Source organism: Hyla sarda, chromosome 2 (assembly GCF_029499605.1).
Source record: "Hyla sarda isolate aHylSar1 chromosome 2, aHylSar1.hap1, whole genome shotgun sequence".
Classification (NCBI taxonomy): domain Eukaryota; kingdom Metazoa; phylum Chordata; class Amphibia; order Anura; family Hylidae; genus Hyla; species Hyla sarda.
This window is the reverse complement of record NC_079190.1, coordinates 191748189-191764295: the sequence shown is the minus strand read 5'-3', so window position 1 is coordinate 191764295 and position 16107 is coordinate 191748189. Positions and strand designations below refer to the sequence as shown.

The following is a 16107-nucleotide window of genomic DNA, read 5'->3' as shown; positions in this document are numbered from 1 at the left end:
ATTGTGGAGGGATCGAATATGGTCACCTCCCCTTTTATTTAGGTTCACCTTCTCAATGCCTGAGAACCTGAGGGAAGTGGTGTCTGAATTATGATATATTAGAAAATGTTTAGATACGTTAGAAATGTTCGAGCTTAAAGGGCCAGCAGCATGTCTAATGTGCTCTTGCATGCATTTTTTTAGGGGACCTTTTGGTGGAACCCACATATGTTAAGTGACATTGTGTGCACATGATTTTATATAAAACAAAAGTGCTATCACAGTTTATAAAGTTGTGAATGACATGGCATTTGCCATCCACCATACCTTCTATTTTCTGGCATTTTTCGGCAAAGGGACATACCACACACCGCGATTTACCGCACTTGTGGAAGCCCTTGGTGCTAATCCACTGGGTGGTAACACTAGCCGTGTCCACCATACTGGGAACAAGGAGATTGGATAGAGTAGGCGCCCGCCTCACTGCAAATCTCACACCTGACTTTATAATCTCCCCTACCGTGGGATCTGTTGATAGCAAAGGTAAGTGTTTAATTACAATGCGTTTGATGTCATTAAATTCTGGACTGTACGTGGTGACAAATGTAGGACAATCTTGTGATTCAGTTGGTTGCTTACTTGTAAAAAGGGATTTTCGATCCATAGGATCCACTCTCGACCGAGCTTTTTTCAAGAGCCATCCAGGGTAACCTCGAGCCGCCAGGCGTGTGCATGCTGCATCAGCTTCCCTGCGGTACATCTCTGAGGAAGAACTGTTCCGCTTAATTTGAATAAGTTCACCTACTGGTATGGCTCTTACTGTTTGTTTGTAATGGCATGAATTTGCCCTTCGGATGGTATTGCCTGATATCTTTTTTCTGTAAGGATCAACCTCAATTTTATTTGTATCAGGGTTGCCACGTAACATGACATCCAAAAAGGGGGTTTCACTTTTACACCATGTGTGGGTAAACGTAAGATTGAACCGATTATTATTGATATATGTCATGAATGCATAAACGGTCAGATGGTCAGACGACCAAATGATGAACACATCATCTACATACCTCCCATACCATGCGAGGCATGTGGAAAATGGATTGGTGTCAGAAAAAATTAACTGCTCCTCCCACCAAAAAACAAAAAGCTTAGCCCGAGCTGGTGATGACTTTGCTCCCATTGAAGCACCCGTGCGCTTCAAATAAAAATTGTTACCAAACATAAAATAATTGTGTTTTAACACAAAATCTACGACCCCAATAATGTAATGTCTCAAATCCACAGAATATTTAGAAAATCTCATCAGTATATCCGAGATAGCTGATAATGCCAGGCTTTGCGGAATACTGGAATAGAGCGATTCAATGTCGCAAGTAAGCCACGACAGAGAATCGCTCCATGTGAATTCATCCATGATTTTTAGCAAGTGCTTAGTGTCCTTGATATAACTTGGGCATTGCATAACCAGAGGTTGCAGTACTGAGTCCAACCACTCGCATAGGTGCTCGTTAAGGGATCCGATCCCCGCCACGATCGGACGCATCGGCGGCGGGAATCGGTCCTTATGCAGCTTGGGTAGCGACTGGAAGATAGGAATAATTGGAGCAGGCACGAAAATATAATCCACTTCTTTTTGGGTCAAAATAGATCTGGCTTTCCCCTCTTCCAACAGAGTCAACAGTTCTTTTTTAAAAGGTTCAGTGGGATCCCCACAAAGTTTAAGGTAAGTTTTATCATCAGATAGTAGATTTTCATTTAAATTGATATACAGTCCCGTGTCCATACATACTACCGAGCCGCCTTTATCGGCGGGTCGGATCGTCAAATTTTTGTTTTTCTTTAATTTCTTTATGGCAGCAGCCTCCTTTTTATTCAAATTAGGACGAGTTGTATTGGACATAACTTTTCATTGTAGATTAACCAAATCTTTCATGATAAGGTCCTGGAACCAATCAAAAATTGCTGGTTTGGTCTGTATGGGGTAAAAATTTTGGTTTTTAGTGGAGAAGGTATGTGCAGTATTCACTTCATCACAAATTGATATCCCACTATTTTCAAGGAGACAGAGATCTCTAAAAGCAATTTGTTCTGCTAACGTATGCATTAGTGGTAAATCAGGGTTTATAGAAAGTTGAGGTGGGTCCGATGCTTCATCAGCATTTTCCACAAAAAAATGTTTCTTATCTGTTAAAGTTCTCACAAATTTATTTATATCCAAAATTGTCCGATAAACATCAAAATGATGAGTAGGAGAGAAACCCAGTCCTTTCCACAGGACCGAGGTTTCTTCATCTGTAATGATTTGTGCAGAAATGTTAATGACTTGAAAATCCTCTTTTATTACTTTTTCCGTTTGTCCTTGTTACGCTCCGAAGCTCTTCTTCCTATGTTTTCTGCCACCGCGCCTTCCTCGTTTTTTGACTGTCTTCTCACATTGCGATTCTTGTGAGTGTTCACATATTGCGGTTCTGAGTCCCCGCTAGTGTCCGTGGTATCTGAACAATCTGAATTTTCAGTAAACTCCTTGTCAGAAGAACTAAATTCACATGGAGCGATTCTCTGTCGTGGCTTACTTGCGACATTGAATTGCTCTATTCCAGTATTCTGCAAAACCTGGCATTATCAGCTATCTCGGATATACTGATGAGATTTTCTAAATATTCTGTGGATTTGAGACATTAGATTATTGAGGTGGTAGATTTTGTGTTAAAACACAATTATTTTATGTTTGGTAACAATTTTTATTTGAAGCGCACGGGTACTTCAATGGGAGCAAAGTCATCACCAGCTCGGGCTAAGCTTTTTGTTTTTTGGTGGGAGGAGCAGTTTATTTTTTTGACACCAATCCATTTTCCAGATGCCTCGCATGGTATGGGAGGTATGTAGACGATGTGGTCATCATTTGGTCGTCCGACCATCTGACCGTTGATGCATTCATGACATATATCAATAATAATCGATTCTATCTTAAAGGGGTATTCCAGGCAAAAACATTTTTATATATATATCAACTGGCTCCAGAAAGTTAAACAGATTTGTAAATTACTTCTATTAAAAAATCTTAACCCTTTCAGTACTTATGAGCTTCTGAAGTTAAGGTTGTTATTTTCTGTCTAAGTGCTCTCTGATGACACCTGTCTCGGGGAAACGCCCAGTTTAGAAGAGGTTTGCTATGGGGATTTGCTTCTAAAATGGGCGTTGCCCGAGACAGGTGTCATCAGAGAGGACTTAGACAGAAAAAAACAACCTTAACTTCAGAAGGTCATAAGTACTGAAAGAATTAAGATTTTTTAATAGAAGTAATTTACAAATCTGTTTCTAACTTTCTGGAGCCAGTTGATATATAAAAAAAAGTTTTGGCCTGGATAACCCCTTTAAGTCCCAGGATGCCCTTGGTCCTAGTTGGGGTTAAAAGTTCAAAAGATTAAAATATATAAACTAAGAAGACACTGTGAAGTATGGGGATATACTCGGCAGGCCTGGAGAAATATTTTTCAAAAAGATGCTTTTATGTACTTGATGTATTTGTAGGTGTATATTAATATATATATATATATATATATATATATATATATATATAACAATTATCATACAAAGCAGCACCTCCTTGTATCCAGGTGATTGGGTGCAAGCCCTTGAACCACGGTGCTCCGGTCCTCTTTAGATATAAATGGATATAGGCAGCACACCAAAATGGGTGAAAAAATAAGTGCTTTTATTCCAAGGAAAATTGACAATGTTTCAGCGATCTCTCACCGCCATTTTCAAGTGATTTACAAGTGATACAAGCGGGGTTAAATACCTCCCCGAATCAGTGACATCATCAACATTTACATATCATGTGACATCTGACATGTTATAAACAAAGTATAAACTATACAAACCAATAAATACAAACATGATCAATTTAGTGTATTCAATTCTGTGGTATAAAGTGTATACATCTCTGTATTCCGATTGCCAATCACTTATAGGATCGGATTGTGATATAAATGGACAATTATAACAGTGATCGTGTAAACAAAACAAGTAAAAGAGGGGTTAAAAGACGTTACCCAATCAAGCAAACCCGTTTGTTTAGCCGGCCTCTTCGCAAACGCGCCATGATCCGCAGACCCGAGTCCACATGGGACGCCGGGATCTACTTCCGGTGTAACCGGAGTTCAACCAATCATAGTAACGGCGTCCCTGGTAGTCATAGAGACATCCCGACCTGTCAAGTAAACAATGACTTGCGCATCGCGGCCAAGCTCCGTGGCTCTCAGCGCATGCTCAGTGTATGTATAGGTGTTCACCAGCGCCATATTAGTTCAGGGCAAATAAATATTAGGTTATATAGCGAACTGCTGGCAAAGCACTTCACTCAATTACCAAATGTATAGTAGGAATCATATTATTCCAATATTGTAACCCTGCACACATGCTAGAAAACAATCAAGGGACCTGGACACTTGCCCTCTGTTATGCACCGCACGGATCTGGGTGCGACTTATGGAATCCATAGGGTCCCAAAGTACGCTTCTCCCTACCAGATTGGTAAAAGCCTTACCTTCTGGCTGTCAGGATACTTCACCAGACCGTTCTTGTCAATACAGAGGTGTCCAACGGCAACCCATCATACACGTGACAATCATACCAGGGTACAACATTAGTAGTAGATCAATTAGGAAACATAAGGAATATGTGTCTTGCAGTATCAATATTAGTATAGGGGCGCCGTCACTATACTGGTAAAAATTAAACAAGTATAGAAAAAATAAGTAAAAAATGAAAATTATATATAAAAAAAGGAAATATATATATAAAAAAGAATGCGGATCCGTGTTGAGGTACTCGGTTTTTTTCTCTGGGTTGCTTGATTTTAACGTCGATGGTCTATACTTCAAGATTTCTGAAATTTAAGACGACAAGTATTAATGAATAATATCACTTGTAGAATACATAACCACACTGAACATAACCTTACACTGGGACTCTACAACAATTATCTCATCATCATCCTTGGCGTAACTACAAATTCTACGTTCAGACCATTTGGTTTAAGGGAATTGAGGTCATATATCCACCTCAATTCTCTTTTCTGTAATGCGGCGACCCTATCCCCACCTCTCTTTAGTGGTGGAATATGATCCACCACCATACACTTTAAATCCTGTTCTCGATGTCCCGCTCGATGTCGCACCCAGATCCGTGCGGTGCATAACAGAGGGCAAGTGTCCAGGTCCCTTGATTGTTTTCTAGCATGTGTGCAGGGTTACAATATTGGAATAATATGATTCCTACTATACATTTGGTAATTGAGCGAAGTGCTTTGCCAGCAGTTCGCTATATAACCTAATATTTATTTGCCCTGAACTAATATGGCGCTGGTGAACACCTATACATACACTGAGCATGCGCTGAGAGCCACGGAGCTTGGCCGCGATGCACAAGTCATTGTTTACCTGACAGGTCGGGATGTCTCTATGACTACTAGGGACGCCGTTACTATGATTGGTTGAACTCCGGTTACTCTGGAAGTAGATCCCGGCGTCCCATGTGGACTCGGGTCTGCGGATCATGGCGCGTTTGCAAAGAGGCCGGCTAAACAAACGGGTTTGCTTGATTGGGTAACGTCTTTTAACCCCTCTTTTACTTGTTTTGTTTACACGATCACTGTTATAATTGTACATTTATATCACAATCCGATCCTATAAGTGATTGGCGATCGGAATACAGAGATGTATACACTTTATACCACAGAATTGAATACACTAAATTGATCATGTTTGTATTTATTGGTTTGTATAGTTTATACTTTGTTTATAACATGTCAGATGTCACATGATATGTAAATGTTGATGATGTCACTGATTCGGGGAGGTATTTAACCCCGCTTGTATCACTTGTAAATCACTTGAAAATGGCGGTGAGAGATCGATGAAACGTTGTCAATTTTCCTTGGAATAAAAGCACTTATTTTTTCACCCATTTTGGTGTGCTGCCTATATCCATTTATATATATATATATATATATATATATATATATATAGATGTCAAAAAAGAAAGCAGCACTCCTAAAGCGTGAGTAGGTGCCTCCAGCTAGGGTCCGGGTCCAGGATCCTGCATACGTAGTTCCAAGGAAAATGCTGTGGCACTCAAGGTATGGTGAAAAAATGAAAACTATTTATTCATCCCAAATGTGCAAAGAGCAAGTGGCTTGATAATGATGGTGTGAGACCATTGAAACGTTGCTCTTTGCACATTTGGGATGAATAAATAGTTTTCATTTTTTCACCATACCTTGAGTGCCACAGCATTTTCCTTGGAACTACCTATGCAGGATCCTGGACCCGGACCCTAGCTGGAGGCACCTACTCACGCTTGGAACTATATATATATATATATATATATATATATATATATATATATATATATGTATATATATATATATACACACAAATCAAAAAATATGTTGCAGTCTCTTGTAATACCTTTTTTTATTGGACTAACAGAATTTTGTAGAGACAAGCTTTCAGGATTCCTCCCTTTATCAAGTCCAATAGACAAGGACTAATGATCAAAGGACTTTATAAATTATCAGGGAGGAATCCCAAAAGTTTGTCTCTACAAAATTCTGTTAGTCCAATAAAAAAGGTATTATAATCTGCATCACTGGACTAATACGGCTACTCACATTTACTATACAGATATACACATACCTGAAGATGGTTTAGAACCCTGTGATGTCACACATGCTTGTGATGAAGTCACCGTAAGCTGTACAAGGAGGTGCACGCCGGCTGCAGTCTCTTCAGTGTGTTTTGCATTCACAACCTGTGGTGCAAAGTGTTTGTTAGAGAGTTTCTATTTGCGATAGAGAATTCAAGATTTTGACCGTTCCTTGTCTGAAGAGAGAACCACAAGGTAAGTCTCTGCCTCTTCTACTCATACATACACAGGGATTTTTGTTTGACAGTTTTTTTTATTGCTGTTGCTTTTTTTTTTAGCAAAAAAAAAAAGAAGAAATTAATTTCCAAAAGAAATAACAAAAGTTATATTCCTCATAGCATTGTGACAATACTTGGCTTAGGCATTAAACATAATAAAACGCACAGATAGTATCATGACCAGAGCTTTTTCTTGCAAAACTGCTAAAATGCAATTATGCCCAAAAAAGCCCCCAAGAAAAAGAGTCCTAATTCATGACGTTCTAAAAGATATAAGTCTATGAGAAAGATTTGGTGGTGTAGTAAAAGAATAACAGAAAGATTAGGGCAGAAATATAATATTATATAATAGAATTCTGTGTGTACTAACAATAGAAATACTCCGGGTACTCCGAAAGGGAAAACATTTTTCAAATCAACTAGTGGCAGAAAGTCATATAGGGGACGGATAGATCCCAATGAGGTGGGGTAGGTTCATTATTAGTAAATGTATATAGCAGGATAGCCCAATTGTATCTACAGTATGAAGTTCACATGGCCCAGTGACTATACAGCCAAGCCCTTATAATCCGCCATTACTGGGACAGATTCAGGGTTATCAGATATTACTATGACCAGAGAGGTTCAGGTTTATCATATATTACTAGGACCGGACAGGTTCAGGGTTATCAGATATTACTAGGACCGGACAGGTTCAGGGTCATCAGATATTACTAGGACCGGACAGGTTCAGGGTTATCAGATATTACTAGGACCGGACAGGTTCAGGGTTATCAGCTATTACTAGGACCGGACAGGTTCAGGGTTATCAGATATTACTATGACCGTAGAGGTTCAGGTTTATCAGATATTACTAGGACCGGACAGGTTCAAGGTTATCAGATATTACTAGGATCTGACAGGTTCAGGGTTTTCAGATATTACTGGGACCGGACATGTTCAGGGTTATCAGATATTACTAGGACCGGACAGGTTAAGGGTTATCAGATATTACTAGGACCGGACAGGTTCAGGGTTATCAGATATTACTAGGACCGGACAGGTTCAGGGTTATCAGATATTACTAGGACCGGACAGGTTCAGGGTTATCAGATATTACTAGGACCGGACAGGTTCAGGGTTATCATACATTGGTAACCTCAGGGAAGACGTCTCCATATAAAACACTTATAGAGAAGCGTCTTCTTCTGAGGCTGCGATGGTCTTAGTGTTATCTTGTGGTTCTGTGCTGGACATTTCTGCTCTGTATGAAGGATCTATTGTATAATGACAGGAATGATGACATGTTGTCTAATGTGTTCACTTATCTCTCTCTCTCTAGTGTTTTCAGGCTCTGACCTGTGACCATGGCCTCTCCACAAGACCCATTGCTGAAGGAGGAGGAAGAAGCAATGGAGGACCATAGTGATATGGATGTAGAAAAGGGTGATATCCCTGAGAGGCAGAACCTGCCATCTCTAAGCGTGATGTCCACCGCACGTTCCATCATCACCGTAGTGATCCTCGCCTTTGTTTATTTGCCCATCTATGCAAATCGCTCCAGCGTGGCGGGGGTGCTGCCTTATATACAGAAAGCATATGACACCAATGCTAGTCTGTCCGGCTTATTGAATACATTGTTCATTGGAAGCTACGTGCTGGTCGCACCAATTGCCGGATATTTGGGCGACCACTGTAATAAGAAATATACTGTTTGCGCAGGAGTCATCGTTTGGCTGAGCATGACACTTACCCTGCCATTCATCCCCGACGGGTACTTCCTGCTCTTCCTGCTGACGAGTGGACTGGTTGGAGCCGGAGAGGCGACTTTCTGCACCATTGCCCCCTCCATCATTGCAGACCTTTTTACAAGTGACCAGCGGACCCGCATGCTGAACGTGTTTTACTCCGTCATACCTGTAGGCTGCGGACTAGGATACATCATCGGGCCCAAAGTGACTGATGCAGCAAGGGGCGATTGGCACTGGGCATTTCGGGTCACCCCTGGCCTGGGCCTCATGGCTGTGGCTTTGATGATTTTGGTCACAAAGGAGCTTCCAAGAACGACTACAAACGGGAAGAAGAACAACAAATCCCAGAAGTTTGCCAAATGGGCGACAGATCTGAAAAAACTATTTAAAAATCGAAGCTTCATGTTAACCACCATGGGATCGACGGCTGTATCCTTCATAGCGGGAGCCATAGGTGTATGGGGTCCGTCATACCTGACCCACGCACGAACACTCCTACAAGAGAAGGACCCTTGCCGTGCTGAACAGTGTGACTATCACGACATCCTAATATTTGGTGTGGTTACAGTCGTTTCCGGCATTCTGGGAGTTGTAGCAGGGACGGAGATAAGTAAAAGATATCGCAAATCCAACCCACGGGCGGACCCGCTTGTGTGTGGATGCACGATGATGCTCTCCGCCCCTTTTCTTCTGTTGGCATTGACTTTTGGCAACATCAGCCTCGTTGCCACCAACATCTTCATCTTCATCGGAGAGACGCTTCTGTCAGTAAATTTCACCCTCATATCTGACATTATACTAAAAGTAGTAACTCCGTGGAGGAGATCTTCAGCCCTGGCCCTGCAGATGACAATCTATCACCTCCTAGGTGATGCCGGCAGCCCGTACCTCATCGGCCTGATATCTGACACCTACGAACGAGGATATGCCAAATCCCCTCTTCTGAAATACCGCAGCCTGGAGTATGCCCTCATGACCTGCACCATAATGGCAGTCATCGGAGGGGCCTTCTTCATGGCCACGGCCCTATATATAGAGAGGGACGAAAAAGAAGCAGAGATGGAATCAGAACCTCCGTCATCCTCCTCCTCACTGCTTCCTGCCGATGAGGACCGCGCTTCAGACTGAGGAAAAGTCATTAGTTACCTTTATCTCGTTTACTTCATTAAAAAAAAGTTAAGAAAAAAATAACTGCATTTGTTCTATGTACTGCATTTGTTCTATGTACCCCTTATTCTCTACCCAGGGGCGGACACAGACAGCAGAGGGCCCTTGTGAAAAGAATGTGCCTGTGCCCCCCCCCAAAAAAACATTTAATTGTTCAGCACCCCCCCTCCATGTGTCACTTACTCAGGTGGACCCCCATATGTCACTTGCTGTATAGGTTTCTAATTATTTATTAAGGCCTCCCCTTAGGTAGCATAGATTTCCCACATTAGGTAGCATAGTTTCCTCACATTAGGTAGCATAGTTTCCCCACATTGGGTAGCATAGATTCCCTACATTAGGTAGCAGTTTCCCCACATTAGGTAGCATAGGTTCCCCACATTAGGTAGCATAGTTTCCTCACATTAGGTAGCATAGTTTCCCCACATTAGGTAGCATAGATTCCCTACATTAGGTAGCAGTTTCGACACATTAGGTAGCATAGTTTTCCCACATTAGGTAGCATAGTTTCCCCACAATATGTAGCACAGATTCCCCACATTAGGTAACATCGTTTCCCCACATTAGGTAGCATAGTTTCCCCACATTAGAAAGCACAGATTCCCCACATTAGGTAACATAGTTTCCCCACATTAGGTAGCATAGTTTTCCCAACATTAGGTAGCACAGATTCCCCACATCAGATAACATAGTTTCCCCACATTAGGTAACATAGTTTCCCCACATTAGGTAGCATAGTTTACCCACATTACGTAGCACTGATTCCCCACATTAGGTAACATAGTTTCCCCACATTAGGTAGCATAGTTTCCCCACATTAGGTAGCACAGATTCCCCACATTAGGTAACATAGTTTCCCCACATTAGGTAGCATAGCTTCTCCACATTAGGTAGCATACTTTCCCCACATTAGGTAGCATAGTTTCCCCACATTAGGTAGCACAGATTCCCCACATTAGGTAACATAGTTTCCCCACATTAGGTAGCATAGATTCCTCACATTAGGTAGCTATAGCCCCCCCCAAACACACAGACAGACACAGACACACACAGAGAAACACTTACCTGCCCTGCACAGCGCTTCTCCTCTCCGGCAGCGGCCTGACGAGTGACGTCACTGACGTCCTCCTGAGCGGGTCTGCAGAAGTACGTCACTTGTGCGACGTCCCTCGTCAGACCCCGGTCGGCCGGAGGCAGACTCACTGTCTAAAGTGCCCGCTGCGCTATTATACCCCGCAGCTGCTTAAGAACAGTGAGCAGCGCCGGCGCCAACTCTACCATGAACCTACTAGGCACAAAAAAAAAAAAAGGGTGCAGCAAAATGCCGTCCCTGAAAAGTGCCACCTGGGACTTATGGTCCCACCGGGTCCCATGGTAGGGCCAACCAGAGGCGGCTCTAGACTTTGTGAGGCCTTAGGTGAAACTTGAACATGAGGCCCTGCTTTATTTTCTGCTGAAATTACATGGTGGTCCGGCTGTGAGATGGTTATACTGTGACATCACTGTGTATTATCCCTGTACTGTGACATCACTGTGAATTATCTCTGTACTGTGCCATCACTCTGTGTATTATCCCTGTAATGTGACATCACTGTGTATAAACTCTGTACTGTGCCATCACTGTGTATTATCCCTGTACTGTGACGTCACTGTGTATTATCTCTGTACTGTGACATCACTGTGTATTGTCCCTGTACTGTGACTTCACTGTGTGTATTATCCCTGTAATGTGACATCACTGTGTATTATCCCTGCACTGTGACATCACTCTGTATATTATCCCTGTACTGTGACATCACTCTGTATATTATCCCTGTACTGTGACATCACTGTGTGTATTATCCCTGTACTGTGACATCACTGTGTATTATGCCTGTACTGTGACATCACTGTGTATTATCTCTGTACTGTGACATCACTGTGTATTATCCCTGTACTGTGACATCACTCTGTATATTATCCCTGTACTGTGACATCACTCTGTATATTAACCCTGTACTGTGACATCACTGTGTATAATTCCTGTACTGTGACATCACTGTGTATTATTCCTGTACTGTGACATCACTGTGTATTATTCCTGTACTGTGACATCACTGTGTGTATTATCCCTGTACTGTGACATCACTGTGTATTATCCCTGTACTGTGACATCACTCTGTATATTATCCCTGTACTGTGACATCACTCTGTATATTATCCCTGTACTATGACATCACTGTGTATTATTCCTGTACTGTGACATCACTGTGTATTATTCCTGTACTGTGACATCACTGTGCATTATTCCTGTACTGTGACATCACTGTGTATTATTCCTGTACTGTGACATCACTGTGTGTATTATCTCTGTACTGTCACATCACTGTGTATTATCCCTGTACTGTGACATCACTGTGTATTATCCCTGTACTGTGACGTCACTGTGTATTATCCCTGTACTATGACATCACTGTGTATATTATCCCTCCCTGTACTGTGACATCACTGTGTGTATTATCTCTGTACTGTGACATCACTGTGTATTATCTCTGTACTGTGACATCACTGTGTATTATCCCTGTACTGTGACATCAATGTGTGCATTATCTCTGTACTGTGACATCACTGTGTGTATTATCTCTGTACTTTGACATCACTGTGTGTATTATCCCTGTACTGTGACATCACTGTGTATTATCCCTGTACTGTGACATCACTGTGTATTATCCCTGTACTGTGACATCACTGTGTATATTATCCCTGTACTGTGAAATCACTGTGTATATTATCCCTGTACTGTGACATCACTGTGTGTATTATCCCTGTACTGTGACATCACTGTGTGTATTATCCCTGTACTGTGACATCACTGTGTATATTATCTCTGAACTATAACATCACTGTTTTTTATCTCTATACTGCAACATCACTTTTGATACTTACACTGCACTGTGACATCACTGTATACATTAAGCCTGTATACCCTAATGTCACTGTACATATTTACCTTGCACTGCGAGTGACAATACAGGGTAAAAATGCACAGTGACATCACAGTTCAGAGTTAATATAAACAGTAATGTCTCTGTACAGGGACAATAAACAGTTTTGCCACTACAGGGTTAATAAACGCAGTGTTGTCACAGTAGAGGGTAACTATACAGTGATGTCATTGCACCGGGAAAACATACACAGTGAAGTCAGGATTCAAGGATAATAAACTGTGATGTCACTACAGGGTTGTTATACACAGTGACATCAAATTACAGGATGAAGCACAGTGATGTCACAGTTTATTATGAAGCACAGTAATGTCAGTTTATTATGAAGCACAGTGATGTCACAGTTTATTATGAAGCACAGTGATGTCACAGTTTATTATGAAGCACAGTGATGTCACAGTTTATTATGAAGCACAGTGATGTCACAGTTTATATGAAGCACAGTGATGTCACAGTTAATTATGAAGCACAGTGATGTCAGTTTATTATGAAGCACAGTGATGTCACAGTTTATTATGAAGCACAGTGATGTCAGTTTATTATGAAGCACAGTGATGTCAGTTTATTATGAAGCACAGTGATGTCACAGTTTATTGTGAAGCACAGTGATGTCACAGTTTATTATGAAGCACAGTGATGTCACAGTTTATTATGAAGCACAGTGATGTCACAGTTTATATGAAGCACAGTGATGTCACAGTTAATTATGAAGCACAGTGATGTCAGTTTATTATGAAGCACAGTGATGTCACAGTTTATTATGAAGCACAGTGATGTCAGTTTATTATGAAGCACAGTGATGTCAGTTTATTATGAAGCACAGTGATGTCACAGTTTATTGTGAAGCACAGTGATGTCACAGTTTATTATGAAGCACAGTGATGTCACAGTTTATTATGAAGCACAGTGATGTCAGTTTATTATGAAGCACAGTGATGTCAGTTTATTATGAAGCACAGTGATGTCACAGTTTATTGTGAAGCACAGTGATGTCACAGTTTATTATGAAGCACAGTGATGTCACAGTTTATTATGAAGCACAGTGATGTCACAGTTTATTATGAAGCACAGTGATGTCACAGTTTATTATGAAGCACAGTGATGTCACAGTTTATTATGAAGCACAGTGATGTCACAGTTTATATGAAGCACAGTGATGTCACAGTTAATTATGAAGCACAGTGATGTCAGTTTATTATGAAGCACAGTGATGTCACAGTTTATTATGAAGCACAGTGATGTCACAGTTTATATGAAGCACAGTGATGTCACAGTTAATTATGAAGCACAGTGATGTCAGTTTATTATGAAGCACAGTGATGTCACAGTTTATTGTGAAGCACAGTGATGTCACAGTTTATTATGAAGCACAGTGATGTCACAGTTTATTATGAAGCACAGTGATGTCACAGTTTATTATGAAGCACAGTGATGTCAGTTTATTATGAAGCACAGTGATGTCAGTTTATTATGAAGCACAGTGATGTCACAGTTTATTGTGAAGCACAGTGATGTCACAGTTTATTATGAAGCACAGTGATGTCACAGTTTATTATGAAGCACAGTGATGCCACAGTTTATTATGAAGCACAGTGATGTCACAGTTTATTGTGAAGCACAGTGATGTCACAGTTTATTATGAAGCACAGTGATGTCACAGTTTATTATGAAGCACAGTGATGTCACAGTTTATTATGAAGCACAGTGATGTCACAGTTTATTATGAAGCACAGTGATGTCAGTTTATTATGAAGCACAGTGATGTCAGTTTATTATGAAGCACAGTGATGTCATAGAGACTACAGAATGTACAACTGTACGTATGATGAAGATGGCGGGATGCTATCGAAACGTCACACATACATGGGGGAATAAAATACTTTGTTTTTGCACCTTATCTGGGAGTGCAGCTGGATCTTTAGTTTTGTAGATAGATAGATAGATAGATGATATATAGATAGATAGATAATAGATATGAGATAGATAGATAGATAATAGATATGAGATAGATAGATAGATGATATATAGATAGATAGAGAATAGATATGAGATAGATAGATAGATGATATATAGATAGAAATGGGATAGATAGATAGATCAGTGTATCCCAATCAGGGGGCCTCTAGCTATTCAAAAACAACAACTCCCAGCATGTATTTGGCTTTATGAGCATACTGGGAGTTGTAGTTTTGCAACACTGGAGGCCCCCTGGTTGGGAAACACTGCTCTATCTATCTATCAATCATCTATCTATCCATCCATCTATCTCCTATCTATCTATATATCTATCTATCTATATCATATCTATCTATCTCATATCTATCATCTATCTATCTATCATCTATTAATCTATCTTTCTATCTATCTCATATCTATCTATATATCTATATATCATCTATCTATCTATCTCTCATATCTATCTATCTTTCTTCTATCTCTCATCTATCTGAGATAGATATGAGATAGATAGATAAATAGAAAGATAGATAGATACATAAATAGATGGATATAGATAGATGGATAGATAGATATGATATAGATACATAGATATGAGATAGATAGATAGATATGATATAGATAGATAGATATGAGATAGATAGATATGAGATAGATAGATAGATAGATAGATAGGAGATAGATGGATAGATAGATAAAAATAAAAAAAAACTCCAGAAGAGCAGCACAACAAAATGAAGAAAACCAATGCAATTGTGCATGCTGGGTGTGGACCTTGGTGAGAGCTTCACTTGTACTAGAAAAAATCAAGAGACCAGCAGCACACAGAAAAAATAGTGCAAAAAAGGTGGAGATTTATTGCATTATCCCAGTGTACAAGCTCCTTGAGAACGGTGATGAGAGGTCGCTGAAACGTCGCTTCTTTTGTACACTGGGATAATGCAATATATCTCCACCTGTGTGCTGCTGGTCTCTTGATTTTTTTTTTTTTGGGATAGATAGATAGATAATAGATAGATGATTGATATAGATCAGTGTTTCCCAACTAGGGGGGCCTCCAGCTGTTGCAAAATTACAACTCTCAGTATGCTCATAAAGCCAAAGGAATGCTGGGAGTTGTAGTTTTGCAACAGCTGGAGGCCCCCTGGTTGGGAAACTGATCTATCTATCTATATCATATAAATGTATCTATATCATATCCATCTATCTATATCATATCCATCTATCTCCTATCTATCTATCTATCTATCTATCTAATCTATCTGTCTATATCATATCTATCTATCATCTATCTATCTATATCATATCTATCTATCATCTATCTATCTATATGATATCTATCTATCATCTATCTATCTATCT

At 40.3% G+C, this 16107-nt stretch overlaps 1 protein-coding gene across 2 annotated transcripts; it reads left to right on the top strand.

Annotated features, from left to right (window-relative positions):
* The first annotated feature begins 480 nt into the window (after window positions 1–480).
* On the top strand, window positions 481–9778 carry LOC130357772 (protein spinster homolog 1-like). 2 transcript variants are annotated; one of them, XM_056560511.1, is made up of 2 exons: window positions 481–522; window positions 8230–9778. In XM_056560511.1, the coding sequence occupies exon 2, from the start codon at window positions 8255–8257 to the stop codon at window positions 9764–9766; it is 1512 nt and encodes a 503-aa protein (XP_056416486.1). In that variant the 5' UTR covers window positions 481–522; window positions 8230–8254; the 3' UTR covers window positions 9767–9778. The 2 variants fall into 2 exon arrangements, with proteins under 2 accessions (XP_056416486.1, XP_056416485.1); XM_056560510.1 differs by lacking the exon at window positions 481–522 and adding an exon at window positions 6769–6885.
* The last annotated feature ends 6329 nt before the right edge of the window (window positions 9779–16107 follow it).